General features: G+C 34.2%; 2 protein-coding genes across 4 annotated transcripts; one reads left to right on the forward strand and one right to left on the reverse strand.

The window, feature by feature from the left end:
• The first annotated feature begins 423 nt into the window (after positions 1-423).
• On the forward strand, positions 424-5,329 carry LOC111498141 (PTI1-like tyrosine-protein kinase 3). Of its 2 annotated transcripts, none has more exons than XM_023149257.1 (8): positions 424-739; positions 2,357-2,531; positions 2,848-3,101; positions 3,219-3,345; positions 3,442-3,715; positions 4,246-4,378; positions 4,619-4,705; positions 4,789-5,329. In XM_023149257.1, the coding sequence occupies exons 2-8, from the start codon at positions 2,438-2,440 to the stop codon at positions 4,918-4,920; spliced, it is 1,101 nt and encodes a 366-aa protein (XP_023005025.1). In that variant the 5' UTR covers positions 424-739; positions 2,357-2,437; the 3' UTR covers positions 4,921-5,329. The 2 variants fall into 2 exon arrangements, with proteins under 2 accessions (XP_023005025.1, XP_023005024.1); XM_023149256.1 differs by lacking the exon at positions 424-739 and adding an exon at positions 817-1,053.
• Positions 5,330-6,275: 946 nt separating this feature from the next.
• LOC111498143 (CMP-sialic acid transporter 2-like) lies at positions 6,276-16,521 on the reverse strand. 2 transcript variants are annotated; one of them, XM_023149259.1, is made up of 17 exons: positions 16,400-16,521; positions 16,184-16,284; positions 15,231-15,459; positions 14,059-14,175; positions 13,459-13,515; positions 12,475-12,552; positions 11,954-11,998; positions 10,772-10,831; positions 9,406-9,528; positions 9,210-9,287; positions 8,811-8,880; positions 8,145-8,252; positions 7,862-7,995; positions 7,700-7,773; positions 7,423-7,468; positions 7,255-7,316; positions 6,276-6,701 (listed from the first exon to the last, which is right to left on the reverse strand). In XM_023149259.1, the coding sequence occupies exons 3-16, from the start codon at positions 15,396-15,398 to the stop codon at positions 7,272-7,274; spliced, it is 1,203 nt and encodes a 400-aa protein (XP_023005027.1). In that variant the 5' UTR covers positions 15,399-15,459; positions 16,184-16,284; positions 16,400-16,521; the 3' UTR covers positions 6,276-6,701; positions 7,255-7,271. The 2 variants fall into 2 exon arrangements, with proteins under 2 accessions (XP_023005027.1, XP_023005028.1); XM_023149260.1 differs by having other exon boundaries at positions 15,231-15,487.
• Positions 16,522-17,706: the final 1,185 nt, after the last annotated feature.

Raw genomic sequence — 17,706 nt, forward strand, 5'->3', positions numbered from 1 at the left:
TTTCTTCCTATTTATTTTTGTTGTCAAATTTAGTTATTTGTTATAGATGTTTTTGTCTGATCTTTGTTTGTCGCACCCGCACCCAGTACTCTATTGTATTAGATATGTATTAGTTGACGAATCTTGTTTTTTGTCGTCATCGTCAAAGATACAAGAGAAGACATACATCATTGGGTTACATCACATATTACGGTGATATCTAAAATTAAAGAATTTTTGTAATAAATCAATATACTATTAAAAAATGGTTGTTACAATTTATTTAATTGATGTGAATGATGTTGTAAATAATGTCGAACTCGTTACATTAATGTTTTGAAATTAATGTATTGGTATTAATTTGATATAATTAAAGAAAATATTGGATAAACTTGTGAGTGAAGGGGAGAAAAAAATAGTAATAGAAAAAGAAGGGAGCTTTTTCTTTCACTTTCTTCCCTTTTTCTTTGGCTTAATGTGAGAAATTCAGAGTAAAGGGAGAGAGTTGTCAGCTCGGCGTCGGTGTATGCTTCTCTGTCATTCCCCGCTTTTCCTTGTTGCTTTCTTCTTTTGCTTTGCTTTCAATCCGAATCCGAACACTAAAAATCCCAACACACAACAAAAAACCCACCAATTCCCATCTGTATCTGTGTTGTTCTTTTGTTTCCATTCTCTCTTTCGTTTCTTCTTCTCCACACCTGTACAATTTCTGTTTCCTTTCCACTTCGAGCTTCTTCGCCTTCCAATCTGTTAATTTCAGGTTTAATTTCTCGTTCTTCCTTCTTATCCATTTTCAGTTCGGTTTTCAAGAATTTGTTTCTTTGATTGTCTAGTTTTTTTTTTTTGTTTGGCCAAATTCTGCCGAGTTTTCGCTGGTTTGTTCTTTGATTGTTTCGAAACGAATATCGATGTAGTTTTTTGTTTAGGTTGTCGCTAAATCGGGAAATTTTTTCTTCTTCTTATATACTCTTCTTTTTTGTGTGTTTATTATCTGCATTCTGCTAAATCGGTTTTGTTTGAATTTCTCTTGCTTTTTGGATGAAGAACTCGGAGTCTGGTAGGCATTTGCTAGTGGTAAGAATCATCCATCTGATGAGGCGATTATGGGTTTTTTTTTTGTTCCCTTCTCTTCCAAAGTGCATTTTGTTTATAGTATTGTTATTAAATTTTCCTTTAACGATCTTTCCACAATTTCATATCATTCTATTCCTTTTCTTTGAAAATTTTCAATCGCCATTTTCACTAAACTAAGTCTATTGAACGCTGAATTCTCAGCGTTTGGAGTATCTCGGGGCATGAAAATATTAATTATTGATTGATTTTGATCCAAATAGCTTTGTTTGCCCAATTCTATATGAGCTTATTACTTTTCTTATAGGGGTGAATGCCAGATGATATGCATTTTTTCAACGACATCAAGTTTTAAATCCCTCATCATCATCATCATTTTTTTTTAATAAGAGATAATTTCATTGGTGATTGAAATTTACAATATGGATGTATAATCCATGGTGTCTACAAAAGACTTTCCCAATTTGCAATGAGGGAGGTATAACCAACACTGTTGAAAAGTTTTGTGTAGGTCTGTGTCTATTCTGAAAATATTCTCTGATTTATTTCTAGAAAAAAGCCATGATGAGGTTTTTCCATAATAGGGCTTTTGCATTCTTGAAAGGGTAGAACGTTAAAAGCCATATCCAAAAAGTTCTTTACATCCCTAGGAAATGTGAGATGCCATCCGAATATATTGAGAATCGTTGTCTAGAAATTATGAGTGTATGTGCATTGCATAAACAAGTGGCTTTGTGATTTGTTTTCTTTCTTGCATAATGGTCACCAATTTGGAGAAAGAGTGATGTAAGACCTTTTTTTTTAAGATTTTCACTTGTGAAATCCCCCATCATCATTGCCGGTTTGTTGCAGCAATCTAGATGGGGAATTTTTGATGAGTTTATTAGTATTAGTTAATAACCTTTCTAAAAGACCAGCGTGTTTACTAGATCATGAAATTGCTTATAAATTTAGGTGTTATCAAGTAGTTAAGATTGGGTTGGATTTTGAGGTGTGATTGTGTCTAATGCAACAATTTCAAGCCCTTAATGGAAGTGTCTCTAGTAGTTTGGTGAAGGTCTCTAATACTATGAAATATAATGCTTGTTCTATCTACTTCTTTCGGGTTGTGTTTTAAATTACTAGAAGTTCACCTGTTTTCTTTGTTGCCGATTTTCCATCTTTTACTCTGTTCTTCATTGTTTATAAGGGTAAAATACTATTGTTATTGTGCAGCCATTTGAGTGTTTCTTTTGTGTTAACTATGAGAGTTTACTGAAGGCCACTGCCATTACACTCTTAGTGAAACTGTGCTAACATTGTGCAGGCTTATGCTCCTCCTCCTGATAACATTTTTCATCCAGCGAACAAAAGTCCGAATAATCGACAGCAAAGGAAGAAAGTGAGAATGCGCAAGTGGTTTTGTTGTTTTTGTCAAGTTGAAGAGACTAACGAGTCAACTGAAAATGAGCACTTGAAAATCCCCACTAATTTTGGAGATGGTTAGTTTCCATAGCTAATTTATCAATGTTAACGGAGGAAAGTTGTGCATCACTTAGGTGTTTTTTTTTTTTTTTTTGAACAAGAAACCATTGATCATTGATATAATGAAAATGAAATTAGAACCAGAAAGCAGACAGGATCATGAAGATGTCTTTGTCTTTTTTGGTTCCTAATTGGCTCAACATAATTACTCTTTTATGTATGTCTTTTGAAATTTTATTGCCCAATTGAGGCACGTTTTGGTACACTAGTGTATGCACTAAGGAAGTATAAATAAGTTTGTTCCACTGAAGCTTCACTATGTTTCACATTTAGGCCACTCAAAGGGCCCAAACGTGTCAGCACCTGTTAAACCTGAGGCACAAAAGGCAGCACCAACAATTGAAGTGCCTGCACTCTCCCTGGATGAACTGAAAGAAAAGACAGATAATTTTGGGTCGAAAGCATTGATTGGAGAAGGATCTTATGGTAGAGTTTACTATGCAAGCTTGAATAATGGGAAAAATGTAGCTGTAAAAAAGCTCGATGTTTCCTCTGAGCCTGACAGTAACATTGAGTTTTTGACCCAGGTTTGTTAGATATTGGAATAATATTTCGATCATTTTTTTTACCTATATCATTTTTAATTTCTTAATTTGGATATCTTGACCAAATATATGGTCTTTTAATATCCTTTTGACTTTCAGGTTTCTACAGTATCAAGATTGAAACATGAAAATTTTGTTGAATTGCTTGGATATTGTGTTGAAGGAAATCTTCGTGTATTGGCATATGAATATGCAACCATGGGATCTTTGCATGATGTGTTACATGGTATCCCATCCTTTTAACTTTTCTTTATGAAAATGTTACTAATAACTGATCTAAGATCGGGTAATTGATATAAGCCCACCCTCTCCATGATTGAAGGAAGGAAGGGAGTACAAGGAGCACAACCTGGTCCAGTGCTCGACTGGATGCAGCGAGTGAGAATTGCAGTTGATGCTGCCAAAGGACTGGAATACTTGCATGAGAAGGTTCAACCTGCTATTATACACCGAGATATCAGGTCCAGCAATGTGCTTCTCTTTGAGGATTTTAAAGCGAAGATAGCTGATTTTAACCTCTCCAATCAAGCCCCTGATATGGCAGCCCGTCTTCATTCAACTCGAGTTTTGGGAACTTTTGGTTACCATGCTCCAGAGTAATGTTTCTAAAACTCTCTTCTCCTGTTCTTGGTTGATTGTGTGGAGACCTCTATTAGGATAGTTTGGGTGAATTTATGCTGTGAAACTAGAACTTTGCAAATTCTAATAGTCTTTTTCAAACCCATGATAAATTGTCTTCAAAGTTCTACCGTTGATTTACAGAATGACAGCAGAGTCCTTCTAAGCCAGAGTATATTTAAAGTGGGAATTCTTGTCTTTCTGCTAATATCGAGCTGATAGGAGCACAAATATTTACACCTTTTTCCACTGCTAAATTGCTAATATTGTATTACCTGTGTGTTAAACCATTTTTTGTTTTTTAGGAGGCTGCTTTTCTGGTTGTCTCATTTGTAACCTTTTGATAAAAAATTGGTAACAGTCTTTTGTTTTGTACACCATTTTATAAAAACATTTACAAAAACTTACCCTCATTTATTAACATTTTCAGTTTAAGAAATGCAGTTTTTGTTTCAGAAAAGTGGCTTAAATTTTGCCATCATTTTTATCAGTGGATGTCTTTCTGCAGGTATGCAATGTCTGGACAGTTGACACAGAAGAGTGATGTATACAGCTTTGGTGTAGTTCTACTTGAGCTTTTGACTGGTAGGAAACCTGTCGATCACACGATGCCCCGCGGACAGCAAAGTTTAGTTACCTGGGTGAGTTGTAACGTGTATTCCTTGTTAAATTGTTCTCATTGTCTCTTCTCCATGTGTTTTGAAAAGCGTTTTGAAACACCCTTTTCAAAAAGACGAGACAAATAAGGTGCTGTTGCGGAGGCGTGCCTCTGCAATCAACTCCAAAAGCCTAATACGCTTTCGTGGGCGTTGCGCCTAAAAAGACATTGTCTGCCCTCTTATTATATATGAAACATGGTTTGACATGCTTATTTCCTTTAGGCTACCCCAAGGCTAAGCGAGGACAAAGTGAAGCAATGCGTAGATCCAAGACTAAAGGGAGAATACCCTCCTAAAGGAATTGCGAAGGTACTCAATATAATGAACGATATTATAAGCTCAGAGTTCGTTCAGGTGATTAACAAATCTACTTTTCTTGTTCGGTGATGCAGCTAGCAGCAGTGGCTGCATTGTGTGTACAGTACGAATCTGAGTTCCGACCAAATATGAGCATCGTTGTGAAAGCCCTCCAACCTCTTTTGAAGCCCCCCGCACCTACTGGTCCCCCTGCGCCAGTGTCTTGATGGCAATGTACATGGTTTCATCCCCCTGAGTTTGAATTCTTGCGTATGCTTTGAATAGTTTCTCTCTTATATGCCTACGATATTTGGTCGGGATAGCTTTACGCATATCCCTTTTATTTGCTTGTGTAAATGGTGAGCTTGGATGTGGTAGACCGGTTTCAGAGTCTTGGGAGACTTTAAGAAGAGTGATGGTAGCTGAATGTGTGGAGAATTATCTGTTTCTGAATATTAATGGAGGCCCCTCATTGACACTCTCTGCCTTCTCAAAACTGTAGAGTGCAGATTTACCTGAGGCTATTAGGTCTTCTTTTTATATATTTTGTTCTTCAACTCTGATCTAAACAAAAACTTGCTGATTTTCACTTATATCAAAATGAATGGACTCCCATGGGACTGCATTTAATATATACACACACTCAAAACTATAGTCCAAAATGATGATTATGGATTATTTTAGATATTGATGCACTGTAACTATATATGTATTTTTGAATGTTTTATAAGATGTAACTATTCGTATCTTTCGATCTATAGACATGATTTATAATATGTCTATAGGTCATTGTTTAGCAAAAAGAACAAATGTACCCAAAAATTGGTGTCGAGAATTAGGTGGGTGGATCCCGCCGAGCCATATTTGGTTGACGCTTTATGAGGTGTGGTCGATTTTTTTGTCTGCCTTTACATTTTTATCAGTCTTTCATAGCAAGCATTAATAATTCCTTGGGAACTTTTAATTTCCTTTTTCAAATCATTATAGTCCAACGCTTTCTGTACCTAATTGTGTAAATGCCTACCAAAAGATGATACAAAACGAAATTAATATTAAACTAAATTGTTTCTTACAACTTCCATTTGTGGAAGTTTTGAGTTCAAAAGCATACTCTAAAATAAACTTTAAAGTAATCTAACCAGAAATTTTATCATAATTTCATTGTCTCCAAAGAATCTAAAAAAACGAAGCAAACATTCTCTTCACAATGAATACCAACTCAATAATTTAAAATTAGCCAACCATTAAACCTATCAAAACTAATAAGCTTCCAACCAAATACGTAGGATAGTGTCACTAACCACTCTCCATTTTAATCTATCCAAGCAATAATCAATCCAGAAAGTACTACATAATCACATCATTTTAGCCAACTTTTCATCCTTTCAATGAACTGATATTAGTTCTGGTATTCAAAGCATATTCCCTCCTTTCACATTTTTTTTAAAAATATGCAAATAGAATTGAAAAAAATGTCTGAGAACAAATGAAAAATGCTGCAAGCAGTTAAGATAATCAAATGAAACTTCACTTTTGATTCATTCTCAATCACAGAGATCTATCCCCATATTAAGCAGTCTTGATGTTTCAAACACAGTTTATAACATTTCCTTTATATGTATAAGAAAATTGAGTACATGTTTGTCATAAGATCTGAATTGTAGCACTACATTTTCAATGGGGGAAGGAAATAAAAAATTTGAGATATTGTGGAAGGAAATAGACAAGAATTATTGGTTATAATCAGTCTGGGGGTAAAGAATAATAATACATGTTACTAAAACCACGACTTGAAATGTAGGTAGGGCTATTTAGGTATGATAATACCCATGCTGTTATTATCTAATCTAATCTGAGCAACAAAAATTTCATATCGAAACCAACCTGAGGAAGACTATTGCAACCTTGGAGGAAACCATCATCAAAAAAATTTATTGATAAAGGTTGAGACATGTCACCCGCCGTCTCCCTACGGTCCAATGATCCAGGCAAAACTTCCCAAGAGATCCTGTAAGAGGCGTGGATTATGTGATTTGATGTCGAAGTAAGACTTTATGATACCAAATCACGATAAATACACAAATTTCGTTTTATGCTCTCAGGCACTTAAATGAGAAAAATTCTTTAAGCTCCTATGAACCAAGTCATTATGTCATGTACATTACAATTAAGATAGCTTATCATATTTGTATCCTAGAATTGAGAAACCAAAGCTTGTTCCAGCTTTAGATCGGTCTAGGCAGCAGACATAACCAAATGGGTTCTCAATATGCCATTAAAACTTCATTTTGTCTTCAAAGAAAAAAAAAAGGAAAAAAGAAGCCAAGTTATCAAATTGCAAACTTGATCACCCAAAAGGTCATATCAAGAATTTTGACTTCATCATGATCAGATTAGATTGATCATGAACACCAAAGTAAATAAATTCAGTTTGCTTTCACTGTGAATTAAGGAATGAGGAAACATAACTATCTGGTGAATGTGGAGACCCTTTATAGGTGTTTAATAATAATAATTAAGAGTTCATACAGAAAGAAAGAAAAAAATAATACATCAAATACCTGGTTGAGAAAAACTTTTAGGTTGGAAGAAGTGGCTTTCGCTCATCAGATTCAACAAGAGCCTGCAAATAAACCAAATCTAAATCATTCATGGTTTTTTGAGTGCGTACTGAGAATTTTTCATAAAACATCCTGAAAACAAGCTCTGAAAACAAGCCAAATGCACACCTCTTCGTTAGCCCCTGCTGTCATACTTACGAAGGAACCCTTTGACCTGAAAAGAAAAAACTCAAAAAATTAAATATCCAAAAAGGAAAATTACCAAGCAGCTGATCCACCATTAACAAAGACAGTCTCAAATCCTTATCAGAGAAAATATTTATCTTGGCAATTTTCAAAGCAAAGGAACTGGGTCAACCTTTAAGCTGAAAGTCTTAAATATAATATAAGCCCATGACTAGAAACCACATCAAATTGATGTCTCACAACATAAATAAGTTCCTACCTCTGGTTATCCACATCCACCATTTCTGTGATCCCATTCTGCTCATCTTTGACTTTTGAGAGGGATGAGAAGAACTGAAACACAATATCAAGAATTAGTGCTCGGAAATTATGTTTTGGTAGCATATTTAGCCTTGTCAGGGTCGTCCCCTCCCCAAAGTACCTGGTGCATAGAGATAAAAACTATGGATATTCCCAAGACAAAGTTCATAGTCAAAATATGACCAAACAGTGCAGCAGACGCTATGCCTGTAAAGATAGTAGCAACTGTTGAGGAGTACTTCTTCAGAATTGTATCTGCAAGAAAGAAAGCAGAAATCTAATAAGACGTGTGATACTAATCCATGGACCAAAAGTGTCCAGAAACTTATGATATTATAGCAATAGACAAAAAAGGCATGGTTAATCTAATAATTTAATGAGAAACCTATCTATGCTTAGGTTACCTGCATATTTAAAGAAGAAAGAGGATAGAATTCCTTGGGCTGCATTATTAGCTATCAGCAGCATTGTGGCTTTCGAATGACCTTGCAGGATATCAAAGCTGCTAGGACCTAAAATATACAAAAAGTCGAAAGGCAGCTAATCAGAACTCTATACTGCCATTGAGCTAGTACATTCACAGTGCAGGCAGCCATAATAAACCAGGAGGAACAATTAATTCATTCAAAAATCTAATCTGAAGAGAATCTCGTGACCAATAACTGAGTTTAAAAAAATACTGAAGGGCCAAAATACTAGGTATGATATCATCAAATCATAAAAGAGCTCAAGTCAAACCACAATACACGAAAGGTATATCAACATGAGATCATTAAATCACAGAAAGTGTCTAATAATAAGAAATTTCCATATATGATGTCTAATCAATACTTGTGATTTTTTTTCTGGTTCTTTTTCTTTTGTGATATTGAGATGTCTAATAATAAGAAATTGCGTTCAAAAGATGACTCAATGTGAAACTACATATACCAAGTCACGATCAATTTCACAAAAGAATAAGAACAAGATAAAAAATTCATGACTTAGATGATGCATCTTCTGGAAGAAACCATACAAAGTCTTCTGTTTATTTAATTGGGGAGGTAGTAAATTAGAGCGTTATATCTTACCTTTAATAATAACTGTTCCTAATATTCCCAGGAAGTTGAACATTGCACCATATCCGTATAAAAACAAGTTCTGCAATTCATCAAAAAAAAAAAATCTACCATTAGAAATAATGAACACTAAGAGATACAAAATATTTACATATGCTAAGAATGCTATCACTTGAACGTCAAAGAAGAAAAGCCACTCAAGATCCCACATCCATTATCCCAAATTCTAAATAAACGGAATTGGCTATTGAGAAAGCATGTCCTCCACTACAGATATGATGGACAGCTATTCTTACTTTTTCTAAATAGAAAACAAATGAAACAGAAAAACATATCTATTTAAACATCTCAGGTAATTCTTTAGATACAATTTAACACAACAATAGTAACACACAACAATAGTAACGTTACCTGGAGATAAATGCTCGTATCATACTGGCTCTTCAAAGCATATTCATTATAAACAGAAGCTAAAGATGGGACAGTAACCTATAAAAAAGATACAAGTTACTCGAAATATTTAGAAACCGATGGGAGAAGAACAAGTTTAGGTTTGACTAAAGTTGTAAGACGCTAGCATTCTAGCCATAAAACAAGATCCACTTACAAAAATCAGCGTGTAGACATATGCGCCCATGGAGACTGTGAGACCCAAATTGGTGGTACCTTCAGGTAAAGACCGCAATTGATTTACACTTATCCCAATAAGCAACAGAGCAAGTGCTTCCCACTGGAGTAAATGAAAAAACGATAAGTTCCATTACCTTCTATGTTCTCCCCAATAGAAAACCTAGATGGAGATTAAAGCCTTTACATAAATAAGACAAGGAGATCTGCTTCATTTTTTTTTATTTTTTTTTAGATGCTGAATTTTGAGTAGAATCTTTAACCACATTAGATGGATATTAAAGCCTCCAGAATCAAATCACTTTAACCAAAGGTATAATTAGCTCTCCCACTAAGGATCCTATCCCCTCTTCAATTTTCCATAATATCACATCTGATGAAGCATCTAATGTTAGTATGAGCAGCAAGGAACTTGAAACACATTTAGCTAATAAAATGATTGTTGAATTTTCTGACGAAGGCACTTCTGTAGAAGCATTCGAAAGTATCTTTTTGGTTGATGATAGAGGAAATCCAATTGAAGCTTCGCAATCAATGGAAAAGTATCCTTCTCCTTTCAAATTTCATTCCTTCATTGATTTTTTGTGGACTATAGATGAAAGAAATCACATCTCAATCACCAAAATTGAGATCCGATTGTGTTTCACTATTTCGTATTGATGGTCCAACAATGAGAAGCACTCTTTCATATTCTACAGGCTTCAAAGTTTTTTTTTTCTTTTTTGTACGGCCTTGAAGATTGTTTTCAGTTTCGAGCTTTTTTTATTCATTTTGAAGTTCTAGGTTGTCAGTTGGTTTAATGAAATCTTTTATGGAAGATTTTGGGGCCTTTTAATTTGGAGGCATTAAATTTTGTGCGGTTTGACATTTTTGGGTTGGTTCTCCTTTTCAAAATTTGATTGTGATTTTAATGATTATTTTATTTTGGTTGTTATGGGATTTCTTTTCAGCTTCCAAGAACTATGTGCTTCTGTTTCCTTCTGTTTCCTTGGCTCCTCCCTCTTTTGATCACTTTTACTCAGAGCTTGGCGTTCTTGGCCTCTATTTCAATGTTCGGTTGGATTACTACTTTTTGTTCTTTGATTAAGAGGATTTTGTTTTATTTAGATTGTTATTAATATCCTTTGTAATCCTTCTTAGTGTTTCTTTATATTCCTTTGTGGAGTTCTATATCTTTTGAGCATTAGTCTCTTTTCATTATAGCAATAAAATTCTCATTTCTTGTTTAAAAAATAATAATTAATAAATTCCTACACTTAGGACACTTCTTCTCCACCTTACATCATAATAGTTCACAGTTACATAACACCTTGAGCAGGCAAAAATGGCAGAAGAAATATACTAACCTGAATTACAGAAAACCGCCGTCTCATAATAATCTTTAGCAAGACAGCAATGACCAAAACCTGAACATAAACAATCAATCAAAATATTATTCTTGGAAAATTATATGAGATGTTTGTGTTTTAAGGTTAAGAGAAGCACAATTAGAGAATTTTCAATTAGACTCGTCACCCTATGTGGCTAAGAGAGACCATTATAATCCTATCTTCTGCTAACTCAATTATCCTTCTTAGTCTGTGTCAATGTTTTACAGAATCCAGCAACCATTTCTAGTATCTAAACCTCGACCAAACTTAGAAGAGTGCATGAACATGATCCTTAGAGAGTACTAGCCTACTGTTAGCACAGAAAGAAAATAATAGTTAGTTTGCTCGACCCATTCGTTGCAAAGTAATTATGATAGGTATAAACAGAAAGAAGATGAAAGAGTTATAAGAGAAAACTTCCCCTTCCTACAGTGTTTTGATGCACATCATAGAATTTTTTTCCTTCCAATACGTTCATATTTTTTACCATGATAAATCATGTTGTACCATTATAAAAGTAAGAGTAGAATATGATATGCAAGGGTGAGAACATGTTTAAAGTCCCTGATACATTTTATAGAAGTCTAACAACAAACACAAACCAACAATGTTTCAAACAGATGTTGTTAAAACATTGAACCAAACCACCAATTCCACAAGAATTCATCGTTTTTGCATTATTATACAAGCATACAATACATACATACACTCGTATATATCTAAAAAAATTTAATAAATGTTACAGAAGTCCACCACAAGAACAAGCCAATGATGATGCAACAGACATTATAGTCAAAGCACACGTCAAGTAGAATTCCACAAAAAACGGTTCTGCAAGCACTCATTTACCAATTACTGTGGATACCAAACCAACTTAAGCACACATCAACTAATATTTCACGATCATTTCCTATGTGCACAACATATAAAGTCAAGAAACTCATGTAGTCACCCACCAAAAATTGTATTATTGACTTCAAAAGCATTTGACTGTATGATTTTTCATCAGAAACAACCAAATTAATGTACTAGAAACCGAGAACATTTAGGTAAAGATGGGAGAATTAGCGCATCAGACGAGAGTCACCAATCAGATGAGCTAAGACATGTCATCGCAGTTACTCTACCACAACAATAATTGACTGATTCACAAAATACCTTTAAATTGCTAAGCATCTTCACAGTTGCGGGGTTGAAATATAGCTGCATCGAGAGTAACATGGTTAGTAGCAAGGTTAAAAATGTCAACATCAACAAAAATTCGAGGTCCCAATTTTATGAAAATATCGATAATATGGCAGTGTTGATGGATATTTCTATACAAGTATTAGAAACAAAAAAATTCAAAAAATAGTTAAATTAATAAATGAAAACCTTTAAAACTTTTTAAATGAGTTAAATAGTAATCACTAATATTGTATTCACATTAGTTGCATTTTGTTGCTATTTTTGTTTAAATATTTCATCAATTTCTTACAATATAATTGAAATGTTGATTCACCCTTTATGTCAATGTCAAACCTTACAAATATTTGAAAATATGGATGAAAATGTCGAAAATGTCAACAAAAATTTAATACCTTGGTTATATGTGAACAATGTAATCCAACAATGAAAAGTAAGTCCAAGATGTATCCAGTAAAAAGAATACATCTCTTTCATAAATATGAACTGTATACCTGCATGGTAAACTTTAGGTAATTATTGATTGCATAGAGAAATGCTGGCACAGCGAGGAGCACATTGTTACGGGCTGCCTGTAAAAGGAAATAAGACGTGATTGGAATATACCTAAAGAAAGCCCAGAAACTGAAAAATAAAAAGGAAAAAGAAACAATAGAATAATCTACAGAAACATTATGAAGTTAACATTCAATTACTACACTCCAAGTATTGTTAAAATGAAAAAACCACTACCCTCAAGTAGAAGTGTCTGTCCGTAAAAGAGAGTAAAACCTCTTAGCACAGGTAAACAAATTAAATGATCTGGAGAATCCATAAGCTTCAAAAAGAAAACTAAGCAAACTAAGTTCAAGCCAACATTTAAATTCCAAACCCTCAGCTTAGAGAAGCCCCATAAGATAAGATTTCCAAGTATCACATTTTTAGTTATTTCTTGGAACATTTGGCTCTAGACAAATCAAAGGATCTTAGGAGTGTGGAGTTGTCTTGAAGGAATATTTGGTCTTCGTCTAGGTTCAACACCCCCTTATGGACGGCCATCTGTGCAAGGGGGTTTTGTATTTGTCCTTTGTTTCTTATTATCTCAACAGTTGGTGTGTTGCTAATTAGTGTTCGTTGGTTTGGCTTTTCCCATTGGTTTTGGCTAGGAATTCCGCTTTTTTTGTTGGGTAGTAAATCTGTTCATTTACTCAATGCAAGTATGGTTTTTCTTTAAAAATGAGAATAAATAAATAAATAATCACATAGTATGTTGCATTGCAGAGTAGTTAACCTAACTGGCAAAGAATAGTTAGCACTAGAATGCTATCTCACTTTGGGTAGAATCAATACCTCCAACCTCCCTACCCCATTAATAATGGCAAAATCTATCTCAATTCATGTAAATCTAAAATATTTACTTCAGAAAATCAGGCATAAAGATTATATTCGATAGCAACTATTGATAATTAATTAGAAAATGGTCATGTGAGAAAAGTAACCTGCATAAATGTTGATAATGAGAGAAGAGGCTTTTCCCCAACTTTCTGATGTCTAGACTGCAGAATTCATAGTAAGAGTTAAAATTAAGCCAGATGCATAGGCCATAGGGTCGTTTTGGAAGCAATTCAATCTAGAAATTCAATGGATGCTTTCACGAGAATTTAGATGAAAAAATCTAAGTATTCCAAAGCTATACCAAAAGCAACTCATTTAAAATCGTATGTCAGTGATATAACAATAAAATTAACCTGGACACTCACAGATATAACAATAAAATTAACGATTGCAAAAGGATTATAAAATATAAAGTCTCTCCCTTGCCTATTCTCTCCAACAAAAGCACCCAAACAAGCAGAAAAGTTCAAGAGTCACTTGTGTGATTCTTTTATCAAAACAACTTTCATTTGAGAAAGAAATGAAAGTCAGTTGTGTTTTTTTTATCACCCACCACATTAAAAGAAATAATTTTTTGTATTGCAAACAGACAGAATTAGCGAATGTATAAACTGACGTGAGCACGATTGAGATATCCATTCAAACTGAGCACTGTAGGCTCAAAACTGTTCAGATATATTTCCAGTTTCCAAGACAATAAGTACCTGTATTATCAGCATAACAACAGCAAAGAGAACCTTTGCAATCTCAGTCAAAAAGTTAACACTAATTGGGCTGAACTTGAATTTCCCGTCCACCTTGGACATATAAACCAATATAGGCTGTCAAAGAAAATGAACCAATGTTAGACATTTAAAAACGATAGTTCACTTGAAAACTTGACCTTTTTCAACAGTTATCAACAGAAGTCCAAGTAGCATCAAACAAGAAAAGGAAGATTCGTGTGGGGGGGAGGATGGGGGTCGGTGGGAGCACCTGCCTATCTGTTATTATGGGCAATCTTCCATGTAAACTGTAACATATCTCATTCTTGAATACCAGAAACAAAATATTGTCATCTAGTGTTTTCTTTCTATGGTTTGACAAGAAACGATTGAGTTGATTTCTACATAAAAATTGATACTTACTGAATTTTACTCACAGTGAGATAAGTTCCATTAATGTATAGAGGCAACAGTGGTAGTTGTGCTAAAGCAATTAATTACATTCCATAATTGCTATTTGCAAAAGTTTCTGAAGGTTGAACACATTAACTGCAATCTTTTTCTATCTTTGAAGATCCCAACTAAATGTTTTCTTCTTCTAATAGGCTATGAACTAGATCGGAATCATTCTCAACGAATCCATAAAAAGCGATGCTATTTTTTTCATTGGGTTCAAGTAGAGATCAAAGGTCTTGAAGAAGGAGGAGGAGGTGGAAAGCAAAAAAAGAAAGGAAGAAGAAGAGGTGTCTTGTTGGTCCAATTGAGCATAAGGAATAATAGTAATCAGAAGGCTTTGCAGAGTGGGATGTAATAAGTAGGCATTGCAGCGTGGGATGCAACTAGCAACAGAGAGGCAAGGAATAATGGAGGAGAACGATAGTGGACAATGACAACAACTTGGACCAACAGAAGGACAACCATGAATAAAAAGACTGAATAAAGGTTGTCGAGGTGTCTTGCTGGTCCAATTAAGCTTGAGAAATAATAGTAATTAGTAGGCTTTGCAGTGTGGGATGCAGCTAGTGATTGGGACAAAACAACAGCGATGTCTTGCACAAAACCATTTCATAAAGGAAGGGAAAAAAACAGATAAATCTTTTGCATCACTACATTTTACTGAGAATTCACGACATAGAAAAGTAAATTAAGCAAAGGTCAGAGATAACAATCACCTGCAAACCAACCAAGATACAGTCACCAACAACCAAGAGGGTGTTTAAGGCTCGTTGCTTAGATGATACTCTGTTCTTATGTCGATCATATGCCCTGGATATACCCTTTGTAGTGGGTGAAACCAACTTGGAGTGACAAACACTGCATTCTATCATTCCGTTCTTCATCAGCCTACCGCAAAACTATTGCTTGCTCAGACTGACTCTAAACCAAAAAAGTACACCAACCCTGTGTAATGAAATGAAATCCAAGAGACCTAATCAATATCCCCAACGAATTAAAACTTAGTAACCAACAGACAATTTATAAACAATACAAACTTCAGCTAATGAAGGTTATGTTTCTTATTTTAAAAACAGATAGATACATTACGATGGTGGACATTGAGATCAGAAAAACAACATTATACAATGCAATTGCCGTAAGTCAAATCGAAATAAAGATCATGTTTCTCTTATTAACACAATCTCGCCAACTTGGAGGATAATCATAAACAATTGCCTACAGTAACTACGCAAGGCATTCGTAGATCCATAACTATACATTCTCAATCGTTCCCACATTCAAAAAAACACAATTGAGCATAGAGTCTAATCTCCATCCCCACCTTCAAAACAGATGTTAAAAGCCAAAAATCCGGCCCAATCAGTTAAAAGGAAAAAAAGTAATCAAATAAAATAAAATAACCCAAACCGTAGATCCATAAAAAAACAAAATAAAATTCAGTCAGATCTTATCAATAGACCTCGTTACTCGACGGTTTCAAAGACAACAAAAAGAGAATTTCAGAGATCCTCATCAAAGCAATGTAACAAGATCATAATTCCCAAAAACAAAACCGAGTAGCTCGATGTCAATAGGTGAGGTAAGAACCCAAATTCAGCTTCACTGAGTGCAGTCGTTAAAGCATGAAAAGAAATTAGCGTCAATCCACTCAAATCATAAAACCCACCTGATCTACACGCCTCCAGAGCCGAGCATTCAAGGAAGAATTAGCTCGACGAGAATTCCCCCGACGGTAAAACGAGCTAGCTAGATCCAACACCGCGGCAACTGCAACAGAAAAACTCAAAATAAACACGCAACCACACTGAAAACGAACATGGATTCAGAATCGTGTAGGCTTCTAAACTCTCCTCCAGAAAATTCGATCTCTCTCCGATCTTACCTGTTACGGAATTTGAAATGCTAGCATATGCGAGGAGAACGCAAATTTCTCATATAGAGAGAGAGATCGCGCGAAACGTTTGTTGTTAAAGCTCTCTTTCTCTCTCTTTACTTTTTTTTTTTTTTTTTGGTTAAACCAAATTTAAAGATCGTTGAATTCACACAAACGCGGCTTCGGAAATTCTCTTCATCAAGAGGGTGACGCAACAATGGTGACAGACCAATCAACGGCCGGTTGAGGTTAATATTTTTCATTTCCCTGTTTAAAAATGTGTCAAAGTATTATCTAAATTCTAATCTCTTAAATTAACGGTTTATGTTATTTCCGAACTTTTCAAATATTTCCTTAGCTTTTAAGTTCTGATAAATAATTATTAAATATTTAGTTTAGTTCACCAAATTTCAAATAATAATAATAAATAAATAAATATTTTAGCTTTTACCTGTCGTGCTTTAAATAAAAATTTGGAGCTGATTTTAATAAATTTTTAATTTGAATATGGTTTAATAAATAAAAATGTGTAATGTGAATATATATTTAAATGTGTTTAAAACTTTTAGATATTTCAAACATTCTAACCTTAAATTTTAAATTTTAAATTTAAGAATTCCATATTTAATTTTCGGATTTTAATATTGTTGGATGATAAAAGTCCCACATCGGCTAATTTAGGGAATGGTCATGAGTTTATAATCTAAGAATACACTCTTCATTGGTATGAGGTCTTTTGGGCTTTGGGAAGCCCAAAGCAAAGCCATAAGAGCTTACACTCAAAGTGGACAATATCATACCATTGTGGAGAGTCGTGTTCATCTAACAAATATTTTTTTAATATTAATTTAGCTAAAATTTTAAAAAAATATATATATATATTTTACCTATAAGGTGTAAATAGAGCTATGTTTTAAACTTTCTAACTCTACGAAATATATTTCGAAGATAACAACTCAGAAGAGGAATGACTAAAATCATATGTTCTTTAGGAAGCGAGTTTGGGTTTGATTGAGCCTAGGTTGGCGAACCCATGAGCAATCGAGTCCTATCCCATTGGACCCGAGCTTTCTTTAACCGCCTAATCTAAATAACCCCATGACCAATCGCTCTTAGGGCAAAAAAGACTTAAATGTTCGGGCAATTCACAAATTTTAACGAAAAAAAAAAAAAAAAAAAAAACTAGACTCAAATGCTATGAAATATTATTAATTTTGAATTGTTAAAAGCATATAATAATTTTTTTTTAATGAAATTTTACAATAAAATTCGTAAAAATAAAATAAAAAAAGACTATTTTTCCAAATTTTGTAGTT

This window comes from Cucurbita maxima, unplaced genomic scaffold, assembly GCF_002738345.1.
Source record: "Cucurbita maxima cultivar Rimu unplaced genomic scaffold, Cmax_1.0 Cma_Scf00024, whole genome shotgun sequence".
NCBI lineage: Eukaryota > Viridiplantae > Streptophyta > Magnoliopsida > Cucurbitales > Cucurbitaceae > Cucurbita > Cucurbita maxima.